We start from the raw sequence: 19,525 nt of genomic DNA on the forward strand, positions 1-19,525 counted from the left end.
TGCTACAAGGCATAGTACACATTTGACTCTGTCTTCCTGGAATACTGAAACCCAGTCGAAGCTGCTCTATTTGCAGACCCCCACAGCCTGGGCGCCCCAGGACCTCAGCCTCTCCATCCCCTCACTAGACCGCCCCGGACTCACCTCCCGAATCAGCTCCCAGGGTCCAGGGCCTCGCCTCGCGGCTGCTTTGGATGGAGCCCAGATTGCAAAGAAAGGTGCAGGCTGCTTGGAATGGGGCCCGGTGTTTCTGGCCGCCCATCCCTGTTGGACCTGCAGTTCTCAGCCAAGTCCATTTTGCCGCCAGGTATAACTGGCAAGGGCTCGAGACAGTTTGGGGAGAAGGCCGCGACTGTCGCCTCGTGGAGAGCCCGCGGGTGCTGCTAAACATCCCGCAGCGCGAGGACGGCCCACCACGAAGACTCTCCAAAACACCAAGAGCGCCGAGGCCGAGCACCCGTCCCCCCGGCCCGACCCTCGCTGTGAGTAACTAAAGGCTTGGCTGCTTTTCTGGGGCCCCTGAAAGCCGGCCCTTCACTCAGTACTTACTGAGCACCCCCGACGTGCCAGAGGCTGTTCTAGGTGCTGGGGCCACAGCAGTGAAGGAAGCGCCTGCCCCTGCAGCTGCCCTCGGTGGGGGGCTAGGGTGGGAGGTGCAGAAGATGACCAAGTGAAACACAGAAGGTCAGGCCGTGCTCTAGAGAAAAACCAAGCAGGGGAGGAGAGTAAGGAACAGCAGGTGGAGGGACTGCAGGTTAGAGAGGGAAGATTTCCCTGAGAAAGTGGCTTCTGAGCAAAGACCCAAAGGAGGCGAGGAAGAGAGCAGCTGTGTGTCGCGGGGAGGGGATTCCAGGCAGTGAGGGACCTTGCATCCCAGTTAGGATGTCACATCCCTGCACTGATGGCCAAAGGCAGTGGACACTTCTCTGCTGGATGGAACAGCTGGACTGAAATTCCAGCTGTGCCTGCTGTGTGACCCCAGGCAAGTGACTTAGCTTCTCTGAGAGTCAGAGTCTTAAGGCTGATAACAGTCTCTTCACCCCCACGGGGCTGGGTGAGCATTAAATGAGATGTGTGGAGAGACTACTGGGATTGCCAGGTGCAGTTGCATAGTGCGTGCACAGCACAAAAGTGTCCAGCCTCAGTGGCACGCGAGGCTGAAATCTGACCCCAGTTCTGATCTCCAGTCCTCATTCCCTGTCTCAGCCTGGAGGGCTTTTTATGATGTGGCCACAGAGAAGGCCTGGCCTGTGCCTCTCCTACCAGGAGGGCAGGGCTTTGGCTTTCCCAGGAAACCCTTCTGGAGCGAGCCTGGCCCTGAGGCAGCCATCAAGTACGTCCTCGACTCTAACTATGAGTAGGACTCAGGGTCCCTTGTCATCGCTGTGACCTCACCCCACGGAAAACAAAGTGTGCTAGTTCTCACCGCCGCCCCCCCCCCCCCGCGCCAGGCTGGGGAGATGGGCTGGGGCCACCTTCTGCGAGGCCCCTGCAGCCACGGCCCCGGGAACCCCCAGGCTCCACCAGCAGGCGCAGCCCCAGCACGCCTGGGGTGGAGGGCACCCTACCCCGCCCCAACCCCCTTCCACCACCTAGGGAGGCAGCTACCCCGCCCCTCCAGCCCCCACCCAAGCCTGCTCACCCCCAGGGAGCCGAAGCCCCTTCCCGCCAGAGATTCAACAAGGGTCTTCTCCCGCAGAGCTGTGCATCCACCGTCCACGATGCCTTACGGGTTACCTGCTCCAGGTGGGCTGGGGCTCATGGTGCCTTAGGGGTTACCTGCTCCAGGTGGGATGGGGCCCATGATGCCCTAGGGGTTACCTGCTCCAGGTGGGCTGGGGCTCATGGTGCCCTAGGGGTTACCTGCTCCAGGTGGGATGGCGCTGAGCAGTTGGAAAACGGGCACCTCTCAGGCCTGCGAGCAGACTGCAGACAGAGCCCCCGGCCAGCACGGTTAACAGGGACTGCCCGCCCCGCCGCAGGGGCTCACCCCACCTGGACTCCAGGCTCCCCAGGCCTCCACCTCGAAAACCCCAGGGCCCAGGGCTGGAAGCCCACCCCCGCCCACCCCCACTGGGGGCATCCGACAGTCAGGCCCCTGGCTGTGGGGAGCAGGCGGCATGTTTAAGAAAAGTCTGAAATCTGCATTTTGACGTGAGACCTTGCCTGCCTGCGCCACCCCCAGCAGGTGGCATTCTTCTAGAATTTTGGGTTTCCTGGACTACAGGCCCCCGAGGGCAGGAAGAGCACCTGGCCACAGTAACTCCAGGTTGGACAATTGCCCAATGAGCTACTATTGGTCCCATTTGACAGGTGAAGCCACAGCAGCCCAGAGAGATGGCCTGACCTGCGCAGGTGGCCAGACTTAAACCCAAACTCCCCCAAGCTCACCCTCCTCCACCCCTGGCAGGACAGTTCACCTGCAGGTGTGCCCACCCCCCACCCCATCTCCCCCCAACCCAGGTGGGGACTTACCTGGTGGGGGTGGCACGGCCTCCAGGCAGGTGTAGGCGCAGCCATTGTAGCAGCAGCGCTTGAGCCGCGAGCACGCCGAGTCGGCCAGGCAGCGCGCGGCCTGGCAGGCATCGGGGGGCAGCGTCTGCGGGGGCGGCGGGCAGCGGTCGGCGTGGGGCTGCCGGGGCCTGTCCTCGACCTGCAGGGGTGGGGGCGGTGTCAGCGGCGGGCCGGGGTGTCGGCGGGTCCTGGATGGGTCACTGGGCCTCTCTGACCCTCGGTGTTCTCAGGTGGGAAACAATGGCTGGAACAGAACCTGCCTCTGAGGACAAGATACTGCGCTACTCTTTATAAGACCCTCAAAGTGACACAACTCAAAACCATCAACAGCCGGAAGCTCCGTGAATCTTGGTGTGTTTCCCCAAAAATAGTCTCTTATGCATCTCTCCTCTGAGATACACACACACCCCTATATCGACATATATGCCCACATAGAGGTATATACACACACATTTCTACACATTTCTGTATGTTCTTACATGCACATATATATCATAATCCATATGTTTGTATGAAACGGTGAGAATTTACAAATGACACACATAATGAATAAATTCATGCAGCAACTGGGATAAATCTCCCAAACATAATATTGAGAAAAACAAGTCAGGTCAAAAGAGAAAATATAGCTTGATTAAATTTGTATAAAGCTCAATAACAGGCAAAGCTGATCTCTGGTGTGAGCGGTCGGGAGAGGGTCTGCCTCGGGATGCCGGGACCGGGACGGGGTGCAGGGGGCTCCCGGGGGCGGCCACGAGCTGGCCCCGTTCTGGCCACACTCTTTCTGAATCCAGTGCTGGTCACACGGAGTGTGCGTTTTGGACTGGACACTTGGGGTGTGTGCACTTTTCAGCACGTGTGCTAAGCTTCGATCAAAAGTTAGAGTACGAGACAGTACTCAGCGCGCGGCAAGCACCCGTGAGCGGCCGGTGAAGTGAGGCTGGGAATGTTGAGGACAGACGAGGCAAGCTCCCTCAGGGTCCTCTACCCCAGAGCCCCCCTGCCAGGGGCACTGTTCTGCTGCTGGATTTGAAAGTGGGAGGCATTTAGGGCAGGCTCCTGTCTGACTGTCTGTCTCACACACGTTAGATATGGGATAGATTGACTGGGAAAAACCACCCAGGCTTGCCCCACCTCCTGGCCATTCCTAAATTGTTCCTTCCACCTAAAATGCTTGCCCTTTTCACCACGCCCGTGTATACATATTTCAAAACCCTGCTCCCTCGGGCTCATCTGCGGTCTGGAACAGCATGCAGCCTTCAAAACCTGTCCTCAGTGTGGTAACTAAAGGTGAACTAAGACCTAACACGCTACCTATGAAAAGTTACCAGGATATGGGGTGCATGAAGAAAATCAAGGTACAGACCGGTTTGTCTGCTATGCTTCTAGGCTAGGCCATGTTCCTAAAACATACATACACACGTGAAATGTATTTGTTTAGACCTAGAGGCTTCTGGAAGTATACAGAGGAAGCCAGGAAGGATCTGGGGCAGAGAGAGGCTTTTCTTTATTATATACTCTTTTGTACTCATTCAGTTTTATTATTTTTAACCATGGACACGTGTTACTTTTTCGATTTAAACAAAAATTTTTTAAAAAGTACTTATGTTGAATTTTTAATATTATAGAAAAATACTGATAACTGTGAGGGAAAAAAGCAAGTCGTGAAAGAGTTTGATCTCAGCTATGTTTTTAAAGCACAGTTTGGGGGTTGGATGTAGCTCAAGTGGTTGAGCACCTGCTTCCCATGCACAAGGTCCCAGGTTTGATCCCCAGTACCTCCTAAAAAAAAAAAAGCATAGGCAAAAGTTGGACAGATATGACCAAAGAGTACCAGTGATTAGCTCTCGGTGGTGGGATCTGGGTAATTTTTTTCTGATTTGTTCATCTTTTTCGGTATTTCCCACTTTTTCTACTATGAGAACGAATGGCTGATTAGGAAAGACAGCGAGGGAGGGAGGAGGGAGGGAGGAGGGAGGGAGAGGGAGCAAGGGAGGGAAGGAAAGTGATCTCCCAATAGCCTCCTGGGTGTGCCCTCCGCGCTCACTCCAAGATGGCGCAACCGAGGCGCCAGGATGGGAAGTGCACTGCCCAGCCCCATGGTTACGGAAGGTCAAGGCCGAGGCTGAATCCAGGTCTGACTCCCAAATCCCGCTGCTGATGCTCAATGAGGGTGCCGAGACCATTCAGCGGGGAGAGAACAGTCTTTGGAGCAGCGGGTGCTGGGACAACTGGCTATCCATAGACAAAAATTAACAAAAAATGGATCAGCAACTAAATGTACAGCTACGACTTTGAAGAAAGCGTAAGGCTAAGCATGATGACTTTGGACTAGGCAGTGGTTTCTTACATACGACACCCAAAGCAGATGGGACAAAAGGAAAAATAGGTCACTTGAATTTCATCTAAAGGAAAACCTTTTGTGCTGCGAAGGAGATGGTCAAAAGTGTGAAAACACAACCTACAGGATGGCAGAAATATTTGCAAATCATATATCCGATAAGGACTTAGATCCAAAATATATAAAGAACACAAACTCAAAATTAAAAAGTCAGCCCAGTTAAAAATGGACAAAGAATCTGAAGAGAGTTTCTCCAAAGACGTCCACATCAGCGGAAAGTGCGTGAGAAGATGCACGTGGTCAGCCCTCAGGGCAACGCAGGGCAAACCCCCGAGGAGCTCCCACTTCACACCCATGGGATGGCTGTGTCGCTCTTCCACACTGACCCGCGGCCCAGAGGACCCGGCTCCGTCCATGTGGGCTGGAGGGAGCGGCGTGGAGCCGCCACTAAGAGGGCATGCGTGGGGCTGGGGATGCTGAGTGGGACCCGTCGCTGCAGCCAAGCCCCCGGGAGCGAAGGAGGGAGGGGGGCTCTGGCAGAGTGGGCCACATGGGCCAGACCTCAGTCTCCTTTGCACTTGGACCCTCAGCACCACCCAAAGCTCCGGAAGCTTCTTGGATGACTAGGCCGCTGCCCCCAGTCCCCTGTCCCTGCTGCCCCTAGCCCCCCACCCCCCACTGCTACCAGCCCCCCAGCCCCACTGCCCCAGCCCTCTGTCCCCACTGCCCCCAGCCCTCTGTCCCTGCTGCCCCCGGCCCTCCGACCTCGCTGCCCCTCTGCCTGGACACTTCTAGCAGCTGAGCCATCCCTGAAGGCTCAACTCTGCCCTCACCCCTGGGAGGTGTTTCCTTCACCCCAGCCCTCCTCGGGCAGGATTCAGACCCCCCACCTCTCCGCCCCCACGCCCCTCAACCCCAGCCGCCCCAGCTCTGGTCGATGTGGGTAGAGAACGTCCTCCACCCGAACTGCAGCCCTCCAGGGAGGTGCTTTGCGACCCCTGCATCACACGGGCCCAGTGTGAACGTGACCTTCTGAGGAAAAAGGGCCTTTGCACGCGCCACCAAGTTCAGGATCAGACTCGCCGGAAGGCCAGTGGGCCCTGCCTATAATCACCTGGAACTTTCCAAGGGTGCAGAGGGTGAGCAGGGGGGAGAGGAGGGGGCCAGGTGCAGACAGGCAGACATGGAGGGGGCAGCACCAGCCGAGGAACCCCCCACCTCGTCTCCCTCCCACCCCCATCACTCCCCGGACCCCCACCCATCACCACACTCCACCACTCTGTCCCTCCCCTCAAGTCCCCCCAAGCGCATCCACATCTCGAGGCCTTCGCCCCAGTTGCTCCCTCGGCCGGGAGCGCTGCCCCCAGCCCTGGAGGTTCCTCCTTGTCAGTCGGTTCTCAGCTCAAACCTCACCTCCTCCATGAGGCTCTCCGGGATTACGCCCTGCTCTCTCTCCCCTCCAGCCCTTGCCTCCCGCGGAACTCCTCTGGCAGTTCCCGGGCTCTGCAGCCCACCCTGGGCTCACACCCCCCTCCGCATGTGCGACCACTCAGCCCACTTCCAGGAGCCGCTCGCCCCTCTGTAAAATGGGGCTGGAACCTGAACCCAGCCTGGACGCGTTGATCCCTGCCCGGATCCGGAGGGTGTCTGGCCTGGGGTCATGGTCAGCCACAGGGGCCGCGGCTCGGCCTGGGGGACTCTTTCCCACCCCTTCCTACTGTCCCGGCCTCCCCCAGGCCCCCCGGAATACCCTCCCTAAGGCGGCGCCCCGGACCAGTGGAGGACGCGTCTGCCAACGCGGAGGCGGGCCGCCTGCCCCAGCCCCACGCGGGGTCCCGGTCACCCCCACGTCCCTGCCGTCCTCGCGCAGCGGCCTCGGTGCGCTGTGCCCGAGCCCTGCAGGGGGCGTCAGGCCACCGAGACCGGGCCCCGAGCTGGCGCCTCTGGGTTGGCAGCGTGCCAAAACCTGTCTCCAAACTGCCCATCGGGGAGCCAGGGGCAGGGGGGCAAGCAGGGAGAAAGCTGGCACAGCCCAGGCAGCCGGCGGGGGGCTCGCCCCAAGAATTCGCCTTTTATCGTGGAGAGTGAAAATGAACAGAAAGCCTTCCTTTGGGAGATAAGGAAACGACGGCTTAAGGAGAGGGGGGTCTCCCCGAGCCACACCACTAACCACACACAGAGGAGAGCAGACGAAGGCTGGGGACTCCGGGTCAGACTTTTTTTTTTCTTAAAGATTTATTTATTTCTCTCCCCTTCTCCCCCCCCACCGTTGTCTGTTCTCTTTGTCTATTTGCTGCATCTTCTTTGTCCGCTTCTGTTGTTGTCAGCGGCACCAGGAATCTGTGTTTCTTTTTGTTGCGTCATCTTGCTGTGTCACCTCTCCCTGTGTGCGGCGCCATTCCTGGGCAGGCTGCACTTTTCTTTCGCACTGGGTGGCTCTCCTTATGGGGCGCACTCCTTGCGCGTGGGTCTCCCCTACGCGGGGGGACACCCCTGCGTGGCACGGCACTCCTTGCGCGCATCAGCACTGCTCATGGGCCAGCTCCACACGGGTCAGGCGGCCCGGGGTTTGAACCGCTGACCTCCCATGTGGTAGACGGACGCCCTAACCACTGGGCCAAGTCTGCTGCCCCAGCCTTTTTTTTTAAGATTTTTTTTTTTCTCTCCCCTTTCCCCCTGACCCCCGTTGTCTGCTCTCTGTGTCCATTCGCTGTGTGTTCTTCTGTGTCCACTTGCATTCTTGTCAGCTGCACTGGGAATCTGTGTTTCTTGCTGCAGTGGGAATCTTGCTGCATCAGCTCTCTTTTTTTTTTTTTTTTTTAAAGATTTATTTATTTATTTCTCTCCCCTTCCCCCCTGCCCCAGTTGTCTGTACTCTGTCTATTTGCTGCATGTTCTTTCTTTGTCTGCTTCTGTTGTTGTCAGCGGCACCGAAATCTGTGTTCTCCTCCAGTTGCATCACCCTGCTGCGTCAGCTCCACGCGCGTGCGCGGCACCATTCCTGGGCAGGCTGCACTTTCTTTCGCGCTGGGCGGCTCTCCTTATGGGGCGCACTCCTTGCGTGTGGGGCTCCCCTAAGCAGGGGACACCCCTGTGTGCAGGGCACTCTTTGCGCGCATCAGCACTGCGCTCATGGCCAGCTCCACACGGGTCAAGGAGGCCCGGGGCTTGAACCGCGGACCTCCCATGTGGTAGAACGGACGCCCTAACCACTGGGCCAAAGTCCACTTCCCATGCATCAGCTCTCTGTGTGCGGCGCCAATCTCCTGGGCGGGCTGTGCTTTCTTAACGTTGGGTGGTTCTCCTTACGGGGTCCACTCTTTGCACGTGGGGCTCCCCTACGCGGGGGACACCCCTGCGTGGCAGGGCACTTCCTGCGCGCATCAGCACTGCACGTGGGCCAGCTCCACACGGGTCAGGAGGCCCGGGGTTTGAACTGCGGACCTCCCATGTGGTAGGTGGGCGACCTATCTATTGGGCCAAGTCCGCTTCCCCAGTTCAGTCTTGACCAGCCCACCTCCCACCCCCAATCCCCTTCCCCACCGCCCATTTCCCTCACCTGGGTCCTGCGAGCAGGGGTCTGAGCCCACCCAGTAGCTCGTAGTTCCCTTTCTACAGAATCAAGGTTGCCTGTTGGGAGGCCGCACATCTTTCACCCTAATCCTTGGGCGGGCGGTTAGGAATGCCCCACGTCGTGGCGGGGGGCTCCTCCAGCATGTTTCTACTTCAAGGCTTGTCTCTGAAACCCAGCAGCCCGCAGATCAGAAGGCCAACCCTTCAAGAGCCTTGGGGTCCAGCCCCTCCCTTAGCGGTGACCCCACACGAGCCGCTGCGTAGAGATGGATTCGGAAATGTCACGGCGCTCCAACGGCATTTCAAATGCCACCTCTTAGAATTTGGAGAGAACAAAAGGGGAAAATAAGCACATTCAAAGCCAAATCCTCCAGCTTATTTACTGTGTGGGCGAAACAACAGATGGCCGTGGGTGATGAGGAACTGATTTCACCCAGGGGCCCTGATTAAAGGATTAAATATTTTCAAAATATTTCGTGTCGTGTAAGGCGATGTTCGAGGATGCCTCTAAACAAAGGCTGTTTCCTAGAGCTCCAAGAACCCACTGTTACTCAAAGAAATAAGGGATCAGCCTGCAATGGCAGGTTAAAGGAGAGTCTGTGGCGGAAAGTTCAGCTCCAAGCAGCCCCTCCCACTTCTGTGGGCTCCCTCCCGCCACTGTCCCCGTGCTCATTCCTCTCCAGCTGCCGCCTTCCCGCGTCCTCCCTGGAACACGACTGGAAGAGCGCGGTCCTGCCTCAGGGCCTTTGCACGGCTGTGTCCCTGCCCTGTACAACTGCCTTGCTCCTGCCTTGCTCTGACCCTCCCGCCTCTGGCTCTACTCAAACCCACCCTTCCCCGGCCTTCCCTCGTCCTTTCCTCCCACCTCAGGTCGCTTCAAGTCCCCGATGCCCCTCGGGAGTGTTTTCACCCGCTGACCAGTTTATGCCAGCCTCCCCACCGCAGCGTGCCCTCCCCGGGGACAGGGACTCGACTCTGTTCTCCGTTGCATCCCCGGCATCTAGAACGGGGCCTGGCACGAGGGGGTGCTCGATAGATAGTCACGTGGTCAGACGAAAGCTGCAGGGATGGCAGCAGTGAGGACAGGCCGCCCGGCGGGCTCTTACCCTCGCCACACTGCCCGCGGCGTTTAGCCCGCACTGGCTGCTTGGATCTGCACGTGGCCCCCGGGAGGCCGGCTTTGCCAACCCCGGCCTCCGTCCGCCTGGAGAAGACGCTCTGCATTTGCTTCAGTGATGGACGATTTCCCAAGCACTGCCAGGACCGTCTCCTCATCTCTGAATCCCCATGTGAGCCCGGGTGGGCGGGGCTTCTTATCCCCGGGACAGTCCTAGGTCGTCCCAGGCCCTGGGGTCAGAGGCCCTGACTCGCCTCCCTCCCAGGGCCTGGAGCCAGCCGCCTGGGCTCCGCTTCCGGCCGAGCGCCCATCCTCCTCTCGCGCCCTCTGCACACCGTGGTCTTGTCCTGTCTCTTCCTCTTGCTTTGCCCAGCAAATGTCCCCTCATCCTTTGGGGCAAGCACTTAGGGGCCGGGCCCCACCTTCCAGGGCTCCGCACCGTTAATGGACGGCCCCGAGGCCCCGCGGCCTCAGCAAAAGCTGAATTCAAGCTCAGGTGGAGGACTGGGCTGAGCCTGGTTTGACTCCCGCAGCCGCACGGGGCAATCCCTTTACCTGGCCTGCACCTCCGTTTTCCTCATCTGGAAAATGGGCACAAGCGTTGCACCTGCCAGACATCTGCGGAGGGCATCAGACGAGGGGGCACCTGTGGGGCTCAAGGAGCCCTGGCTTGCTTAGCCGGTGCCGTCATCCCACAGCCAGGATCCACCTTTTTGTTTTTTTAAAAGGGAAAGTCAGATTTAATTTGAAGAAGGAATAAAAACAGAAATTGTCTGTAAAAAAATAATGGAGCAAACCAATTCCCGAAAAAGAGTTCTACATCTTTTGAAAGATTACAAAAAAATAAAAATGCTATTTAGCTGGACAACTTGTGCGTTATCTACAAATTATGAAGAATTCTTGGTTATTTCTTAATATCAAAATTTACGCAGACTTCTTTCAATATCGTCAACATTTAAAGAGGTAACAGTGCAGAGTCTCCTGTTTTTCACACAGGATAGATTCTTTATTTCAGCCAACTCTCAATGGAGGGGCAACTAGTACACCATCGCCTTGGACAAAAAGCATCGGAGTATTCCGTTTCATTGATTTGCGTATCTCTTCATAGGTTTCTTCATCAGTTTCTGTGGTGCTCACAGTTGCTTCCACATCTCCCAAGATCATATTTAAATGCTGATCGTAAGCTCGTAACCTGCCTCGGAGCTCTCAGTCCTTTCTCATTTCACGTAAATTCGCTCATCCAGGCTGAGCCTGGTGCGGTGCCGGGGCTCCTCTCCTGTGCTGGCTGTGGGTTGCACACACCAGTCAGAGTGCTAAAGAGGCGCGAAGGTCTGAGGGAAGACTGTGCGTTCAGCACAGGGCAGGCTGGGTTCAGCGCACCTGCTGCTCCGCGTGGTCCACCATGTTTCAAACCCTGCGCCCTTTCTCAGGATCCGTCTTATCATTATTATTTTTAGGAAGTACAAGGGATTGAACCCAAGACCTCATACGTGAGGAGCGGGCGCTCAGCCACCCAGCTACGTCCGCTCCCCAGTGAGAGCTGGTTTTTTGGTGTGTTTGATTGGAGATACTGGGGGTCGAACCTGGGAAGCAGGCACTCAACCATTTGACCTACATCTGCTCCCCAATCCATCTCATTCTGCTCAACTCACAGTGGCTTTGCTCTCCAACTCGCCCAGTCGCCCCTTACTTCCCCTCTTGCCATTACAGAGTGAGGACTCACCCAACACACAGCAGACCCACAGCTCTAGGCTGGGACTGAAGTGGACGCCAAAGCCTGTTCTGGGCAGTTGGTGCATAATAATGGCAGAGCAGGCAGCATTTATTGAGTTCCTACTGCATACCAGAGCCCCAATCTCATTGGATCCCCAGTAGGGATCCCTGGGATACTGTTATTATTAACCCACTTTACTGATGAGGAAACTGAGGCACAGGCACATTAACTCACCTGCCCACAGGCGTGCGGCTCAGCACCAGCAGAGCCAGGATTCGAACCCGGGTCTGCCTGGCTCCAGAGCGTCACTGTCCCAGCGGCTTCTGCCTCAGGAGTTGCTTCCCAACCTCCCCTGTGAATTTCCTCCTGCTTCCTCAACCCGGGGTCCCCTCTCTCTCCCACCCCCTCCCCCCATGGACACCACACCTGACCCCACTCTCTTTGGCTCCGGCCAGCCCCTGCCTTCCCCTGACCTCCAGGCTTTAAGGAAGGGAACCTTCAACCCTCTGGGAAAAGGGGCAGCTCACCCCAGACGGACGGCACCCTTCTGGAAAGCCGGAGCCGCCGTGAGTTCCAGCTTTTATTTTCATCCCGGCAATGGGGTTGGGTGAACACGAATTCACAGCATGACTCAGACCAGAACTTTCCAGTTCTGCAGACCTTACTTGGACAAAACTCATTCCCTTTAGGTCCCAACCTGGTGGCTATTTTTCATGGCTCAGGGAGATATTTTTAGAGGTCTCTTTAGATTTGCAAAGTCATGCTGCTGCTGAGATATCCTCAGGAAAGAGGTGAAGGAAATGCCAGGTCTGGTCTCCTTAAGTGAAGCTGAGCTCAGCAAGTGCAAGTCGGAATTCAACTCAAGTAAGTGAGCTGGGTGTCCACCAAAGGGGGCTGGGCAAATAAACACCAGCAAGTCCACACATCGGAGTATCAGGGGGGCCTTTGAAATCACCATGCGGCTATACCATATCGACATAATAACCATATGCTGGGAAGTGCAAAAAGCAAGGCACAGGCGGCAGACTTGGCCCAGTGGTTAGGGCGACCGTCTACCACATGGGAGGTCCGCGGTTCAAACCTCGGGCCTCCTTGACCCGTTGGAGCTGGCCCATGCGCAGTGCTGATGCGTGCAAGGAGTGTCCTGCCATGCAGGGGTGTACCCCACGTAGGGGAGCCCCACGCGCAAGGAGTGCGCCCCGTAAGGAGAGCTGTCCAGCACGAAAAAAGGTGCAGACTGCCCAGGAGTGGCGCCGCACACATGGAGAGCCGATGCAGCAAGATGACGCAACAAAAAGAGACGCAGATGGGAAACGGACTTTGGCCCAGTGGTTAGGGCGTCCGTCTACCACATGGGAGGTCTGCGGTTCAAGCCCCGGGCCTCCTTGACCCATGTGGAGCTGGCCCATGCGCAGAGCTGATGCGCGCAAGGAGTGCCATGCCACACAGGGGTGTCCCCCACGTAGGGGAGCCCCACGCGCAAGGAGTGCACCCATAAGGAGAGCTGCCCAGCGCGAAGAAGGAAGCAGCCTGCCCAGGAATGGCGCCGCCCACACTTCCCGTGCCGCTGACAACAACAGAAGCGGACAAAGAAACAAGATGCAGCAAAAAGACACAGAAAAAAAAAAAAAAAAAAGAGAGACGCAGATTCCCAGTGCCACTGACAAGAATGCAAGTGGACAAAGAAAAATACACAACAAATGGACACAGAGAATGGACAACAGGGAGTGGGGGAAGGGGAGAGAAATTTAAAAAATAAAAACACTGTGTTAGTTGTTTTTTTAAAAAAGCAAGGCACAAAACTGGATGGAATAAAAGATCATGAAGAAAAACATGTTCCGTGTATTACTGCTTCACAAAAATGTCTGGACACATACACACATCCCAAAATGTCAACAGCGCTTATGTCTAGGAGAAAGATTCTAACTCATTTTACTCATTTATAATTTCCTGTATTGCCTGATTTTTTTTTGCTGTAAACGTAATTATTTCTATGGTTAGAAAAAAAGTTTAAGCCTCTCCCATTTTGGGAAAAAGAATTCAGTCTCTAAAGCTGCCCTCATTTGCCCACACCCCTCCCTCAGCCCCCTCCTTCATTCTGTGTGCAAGAGTTTGCACTTTGGAATGTTCCAGCAACTTAACGGCTAGACCAATAACAACGCAGCCCAGGACCGTTTTCCTTGCTGGAGGAAGAAAGCCAATTTTCCTCGGAGCATAACTTGCCCTTCCTCTGGAATTTGGAACGTCAAAGGTCTAAAAATACGTCTCTCCCTGGAGCAGAGGGCTCGGGGTCTGGCGCGCATGGACAGCAGCCATTTCCGACGCCCTGGGACCTCAGCCCCGGGCCCTGGAAACAGAATGTGGGGCCAGGTCAACGGACTTCCTCAAAGAGGTCGCAAAGAATCGGATTCCCACGCGGGGAGACCTGGTGGAGCTGCAGCCTCTCTCCAGGGCGCGCGGGACAGGACCGCAGAGCCGGCCAGCTCCCGCCGCCAGCGCGGGGGACACCGCGGGACGCCCCGGCGTCTTCTAGGAGCCGTTAATCCCTTCTGTTCCTCTCCGGAAGGCTTAACGTAATCCACTCGTTCATTTAATAATAAAGCCGCTATTCCAAGGCCTCCTGGGTGCCAGGGACTGGGCTGGGGCTGGGCGGGGGAGCTGGACACATCATCGCTGCCCGCCCGATGTCACAGGCCCAGGACGAGGGACAGATGCCCGGGGACATGTCACCCGGGGCAAGCAAACCAAGGGCTTGGGCTTGTGTCGCTGGCAAAAGTGGTTAATTAGTGAAAGACTAAACAAAGCCACAAGGAAAAGCCACCGAAAGGAAGGAGGCTCTGAGTCACGCTACAGAGCGGATGGCCTCGAAAGCAGGGGGCTCAGTGGAGGCCAGACTCAGGGGCCACGGCGCGTCCGACGCCCCGGGGGTGGACCGTCCGGAAGCGCGAGCTCCCCAGAGAGGAAGGCAGGCAGGCGGCTTCAGGGGCCGGGGGGCCACCGCCGGCGGGCACGGGGTTTCCTTTGGGCAAGACGCCTCGGAACTCGCCGGGGTGGCGGCGGCGCGTTGTGAATGTGCTAAATGCCCACCGCCGTCCACGCGTGCCCGGACGGCAGCCACACGTGCTCCCTTCCTCTCTCCTTCCCGCCTGGACTTGCAGGCCTGGAAACTCAGCTGAGCAAGCTCAGGCCCGGGGACGGGCAAGGGAGTTGCCCGAGGTCACCCCCAAAGTCCGCCCTTGGTTTACCCCTCCCTCCTTCCGTCCACCCGTCCGCCCAGGCCACCCGTCCCTCCTCCCAGTGTTGCCTGCGCCACGCCCGGCTCTGTGCCGGACACTGGGGGTGACCGTAGCTGCCGCGTCGTTGCTTCTGCGTTGCCCGCTTGCCCTTCCTCCGGCCTCCAGAAGGAGCCCAGGGCTCTGCCAGGCGCCTTGGCGGTGACGGCGTCTCGGTGCCCGATGGTACTCCAGGGGCGAAATCACCCCGCTTTCAAGAGCAGAGAAAGCCCCAGGTCCAGAGAACGCAGCGGGAGCTTGACCCCTCTAGCTGGCTTGGCTTCGTGGCCTCCAGTTTTTAATCTGTGAAAAGCCTTTATCAGTCAAGTTTGCTGGTTGTAAGCAACAGAAACAGGTTACCTGCATCCCCAGAAGCAGACCCAAGTGTAGGATTCTGTGGAGAGCGGGATCTGTGGGCGGGGGTGCTGGGAAGCTCCTGGGAGGGGAGTGGGGCTGGGGGGGAAGGGAAGGAGCCGGGTCAGGGGGTGCTAATGAGCGAGGACTGCAGGCTTGGAGACTGGGGACGCCTGGGGCGTGGCGTGGAGCGGTGAGCAGGCTTCCGCCCAGGGCAGAGCAGGCCAGCCCTCTGTCCTCCCACGACCGTGGCTCCCCGGGCCCAGCCCCCAGCCCCACTGGCCGAGCTGCAGCCAGAGGCAGCTTCAGGCCGGCAGGGGCTACCGGGCAAGGGGCGGGCGCTGGAGGAAGGGGGAGGTGGGCAGGGCCCAGGTGCATCTGCCCCTCTCACTCCTGCTAGTAAGCAAGAAATGAAAGGAATGTACTGGAAGGTGCTCAGAGCTCCCAGGAGAACCTCGCCAGCGAGGTGGAGGGTCCCGCACTTCAGGGCCGCCGCTGGCCCCTGCAGAGCCTCTGCGCTCGTGCCCTGTGCTCACAGACCACAAGCGCGAGCCCCCCCGGCAGGGCGAAGCACCCAGGGCACCCTCGCTGCTGGCTGCTGCAGCCCCTCCCTGCCCCCTCAGCCGGACGGGCACCTCTGGGCAGGGCGCCCACTGCACAACCATTTCCACGGGCTCGCGGCCTCAGCGGTGGCCACGCACAGACACCAGGATGATAGTGGCAGGAGCCTGAAATGACCCTGAGTCCCCGGAAAGGCTGCTGAGCTCTTTGCAAACACTCGCATCTGTTTTACCTAAATATTTCTTTCTGGCATTTTAAAAAAACTCGAGAGCCTGCGTAGGGCCCGCGGGTCTGGGCCAGTCCCGGAGCTCGGGGCCCTCCGTGGCCTCTCCGCTTACCCTGCAGGGCAGGCGCCACAATGGCCCGTGGTGCCGATGGGGAAACTGAGGCTCAGGTCGGGGAGGGACGGGCTCAGGGTCGCGGAGCTGGGGAGCCAAGCCCGTGGGGACGGGAACCCGGAGACAGGGCTGGGGCAGTGGACGGGGACCCGCTCTGACCACGAGGCCAGCCCCTCGGGAAGAGGCACTCCGCCATGGGAGGCACGGGGGTGCCTGAGGTTGCAGGTGACAAGGGGCCACCCCTCCCCCCGAGGAGCAGGGCAGGCAGCCGCTCGGGGTCCGCGTGGAACCCCCCGCTCCCTGGGGACATCTGAGGTTTCCCTGCCGCACGCACACCCCACATGCTGCACACCCACTGCCCCCACGGAGGTGCTCCTGTGGGCAGAGGGAGGCACGGTGTCCTGTCTTAAGGCATCCCCCCCCTCCGACAGTGTGACAGGTGTTAGCAGCCTCAAGAGCAGAATGACAGTAAAATGTAGTAAAATACTGACAGATTGACAGAGCGACAATACCTAGGAAGGGCTATTTATTGCCTGGGCTTTTTCCATGTGACACGTGGTTAGTTGCTCTGACTTCAGGTTTACTGGCACCGTCTGGAGCAAACCTGGCTTTCCCGAGGGGCAGGGGCAGCCCCCGCCTCCCACAGCCCTCGAGGGTCCCGGGGCTGGAGCTGGGGCTGCGCGGGGCGGGGTGGCCCGCTGGCCCCTGCTCCCTCCTCCCCTTCGGCTCTGGGCCGGACATTTGCATGGAAGTTAGAATCAGGCCCCAAAGGGCCCGGAGGCCTTCTGGTCCCTCCCCTGCTTCCTTCCAGGGGCGCTGGCCCGAGGCTCAGAGAGAGGCAGCCAGCAGCTACCGGCCACACAGTGCCCTGGAGATGTCGCCTCCCTGCCCGCCTTCCTGCCCCGAGCCTGTCTTGTCCCAGGGGAAGTGCCTGGACACAGGGGCCGGACACTTTCAGGGCCTCAGCCTTCGTGCTGGCTGATGACCGGGGAAAGCGGCCGCTCAGCCAGGGGCACTCCCTGTTCCCCAGCTGAGGACGGCACAGGGGCTGCTCCAGAAACCGCAGGACATGGGGAGCATCAGCTCCGATGATTCGGGCGACAGCCCTGTGCTGCCCTAGAGCCAAGTGCCCCAGATCTGAGGTGGAGCAGGCAACTGGAGAGCAGCTGCCCCGCTCTCTGCACCCCGAGCGCCCCCCTCCTCCGCTAAAGGCACCCCTGGGGGCCCCTAGAGGCCACGGCTCTGCCTCGGCACCTCTGCTGAGGCTCAGCCTTCCTGCAGGACTGTCCTTCCTCTTCCTAGTGCCTCCTTCTTCAAAGTCAGGGTCTCCGCCTCCTCCAGGAAGCCTTCTGTGACTACGCCATCTCCCATGAGCCCTCCCACCGCTAAACGCCCACCATCATTTCAATCCACTCCCTGGTAGCCTCTTGTCTCTTCCCAGAAGCACCTGCTTGACCTGAAGAGTGTTGCCTTAGAGGCAGAAATAAGCCTTAAAAGAGTTTCACGCACCCCACCGTGCCTGGATCATCAAACGTTGCCCACCCCTTTTCTCTTCCACCTGGCAAACTCCTATTCATCCTTCAAATCCCCAGGCCCAATGTCCCCAATCCTGGAAATTCTTCCCTGACTTTCCCCAGCAGAGCCGCTCCCCCTTTCTTCTGTGCTTTCCCTGCATTTTGCCCGTAATTTGCCCATGCAAATGTACTGGACACCTCATGAGGCATTGAGACCACAGCACTGGACACGACAGAATGGGACCCTGCCCTGAGCAACTTCCATTCCACGCGTGTAGACAAGCATCAGCTGATTTTGCAATCACGGGATGAAGAGTCTCGGGAGGCCTGACACCCACTATGCGCCCAGCCCAGTCATTCTCTGCTGAGAACGGGGGGGTTCTCTTCCTGAACCTCCACGCCCGAGGATCCTCCTGGCTCCTTCCACTCCTTCGGTGAGCGCTCCCCAGGGAGCATTGAATGACACTGGGCCCCCGACCCCGTCTCCCCCCTCGTTTCCTTCCTGCTTTACTTCTTGGCGCTTGTCACCGTGCACGCTAGATGCTTTCCTTTTATTTCTCATTTATTCTCTGTCATCCCCACTATCCTGTGAGTTCCCCAAGGCCAGGGATTGATATCTGGCTCCCCAGGGCCCAGTGAACAGTGGTGATCCAGACGTAGCTGCTGAAAGAGACGCCAACTGTCTTTTACCAGGAAGCTGACATGCTCAGAGCTGTCAAGCAACCTGCCCGAAGGCACACAGCCACAGAGAGGCAGAGCCTGGGTCCAAGCCCTGGTGCACTCCTCTCCCCACCCGCTGTCCTGTCACCTGACACTTCCACCCTCCAGGGCGGGATCCGGTGTCTCCTTCAGCCCTGCACTCCCAGTGCCTGGCCCCGAGTGGTGCCTGCCAAACGTTCACTGAATGACTAAACGACTGCAGGAAGGCACAACTAATCCAAGTACTCTCAGCTGTCAATCGCTGAGACAAAACACTCAGTCTTAAGTCCTGTCACTCTTCAGCCAGGCGCTCTCTTTCGGGTAGGCAGAAGCAAGCCACGATTAGCCTCCGTGCTTTTGCTGTGCTCTTTGCCTCTTCACTTGCAGGCAAGGAGCTTTCTGGGGCGGAGCCCACCAGCCAGCTCAAACCCCCCTCCCCCAGGAAAGGGGGCACGTTTCTGGCACGTTTGCAGGACGATGCACCATTTCTGGGGGTCACCTGCTCCCCACACACAGGCTGTCCCTGCCCCCCGGCCGGGCACTTACACTTACGCGGGATTCCTCGCCCAGGCTGGCGTGCGGTGTCCGTTTCCAGAGATCCTTGACGGAAGCGGCTGCGGGGCGGAGCAGCAGAAAGCACAGAGCCCAGACGAGCTTCCCGCGGCGGCTGCCCATCGCGGGGCCCGTCAAAGGCATTTCCTCCGCCGGTGCGCCGGGTCCAGACGCTCAGAGCCCAGGGAGCCTGCAGGGGGGCAGCTCCTGCCGGGCTGGGACAGAGGAGCCCCGCTTAGCGGGCGCTGGGATCCCGTGAGCGCGCCAGCACGTGCCACCCCCGGGGTGGTGGCCGGCCCGCGGGTTATTTTTAGCTTGGCCTACGCCATCTGGCCGCAGAGGCTTGGACCAGGGCGTCTGCAGCTCGGCCGGCGGCGGGGAGGAGGGGGGCACGGCCTCGCTGGCGACGTGGCCCGGGCGGATAATAGGCACTTCCTTGCAGGCTGGGCCGTCTCCTCCCCAGAGGAGGGGTGCCGGGGGCCAGGGTAGGGGTGGGGACAGGCACGGGGGAACCGGCCCTGGAGGGATGGGGGTGGTCTCGGCTGCCACCTCGGCCAAGTTTGGAGCTGGGCTGCCCTGCTCGACCTGCCCATCAACATTTCTTTGAAGGATGTTGCAAAGCACGGCCTGGCTGGGGCAGCGGGGCGGGGGAGAGGGTCGCTCTCTCGCACCCAGGTTTCCTCCAGGGGGACATGTGGAGGCACGCCAGGTGCGCATGTCTTGTGAGATTTAAATGCAATTGGGTGATTCACAAAGTGCCTAGCATATCATAAGGGTGCTGTAAATGCTTGTGTGTGTGCATGTGTGTATGTGCGTGCATCTGTGTGTGCAGGAGTGAACATGTGCATCCGTGTGTGCATGAGTGAATGTGTGCATTCGTGTGTGCATGAGTGAACATGTGCATCCGTGGGTGTTTGCAAGTGTGCATTGTGCACATGTGTGTACATGCATCGGTATATGTGTGCACACTAGTGTC

General features: G+C 58.6%; 1 protein-coding gene across 3 annotated transcripts; it reads right to left on the reverse strand.

The window, feature by feature from the left end:
* Positions 1–6: 6 nt before the first annotated feature.
* On the reverse strand, positions 7–19,004 carry WFDC1 (WAP four-disulfide core domain 1). 3 transcript variants are annotated; one of them, XM_058279642.2, is made up of 3 exons: positions 18,550–19,004; positions 2,476–2,653; positions 7–697 (listed from the first exon to the last, which is right to left on the reverse strand). In XM_058279642.2, the coding sequence occupies exons 1-3, from the start codon at positions 18,691–18,693 to the stop codon at positions 642–644; spliced, it is 378 nt and encodes a 125-aa protein (XP_058135625.1). In that variant the 5' UTR covers positions 18,694–19,004; the 3' UTR covers positions 7–641. The 3 variants fall into 3 exon arrangements, with proteins under 3 accessions (XP_058135625.1, XP_058135624.1, XP_071065143.1); XM_058279641.2 differs by having other exon boundaries at positions 12–697; positions 18,544–18,989; XM_071209042.1 differs by lacking the exon at positions 7–697 and adding an exon at positions 1,641–1,926 and having other exon boundaries at positions 18,544–18,986.
* Between the last annotated feature and the right edge of the window lie 521 nt (positions 19,005–19,525).

The sequence above is a fragment of the Dasypus novemcinctus genome, chromosome 18, assembly GCF_030445035.2.
Source record: "Dasypus novemcinctus isolate mDasNov1 chromosome 18, mDasNov1.1.hap2, whole genome shotgun sequence".
Lineage (NCBI taxonomy): Eukaryota > Metazoa > Chordata > Mammalia > Cingulata > Dasypodidae > Dasypus > Dasypus novemcinctus.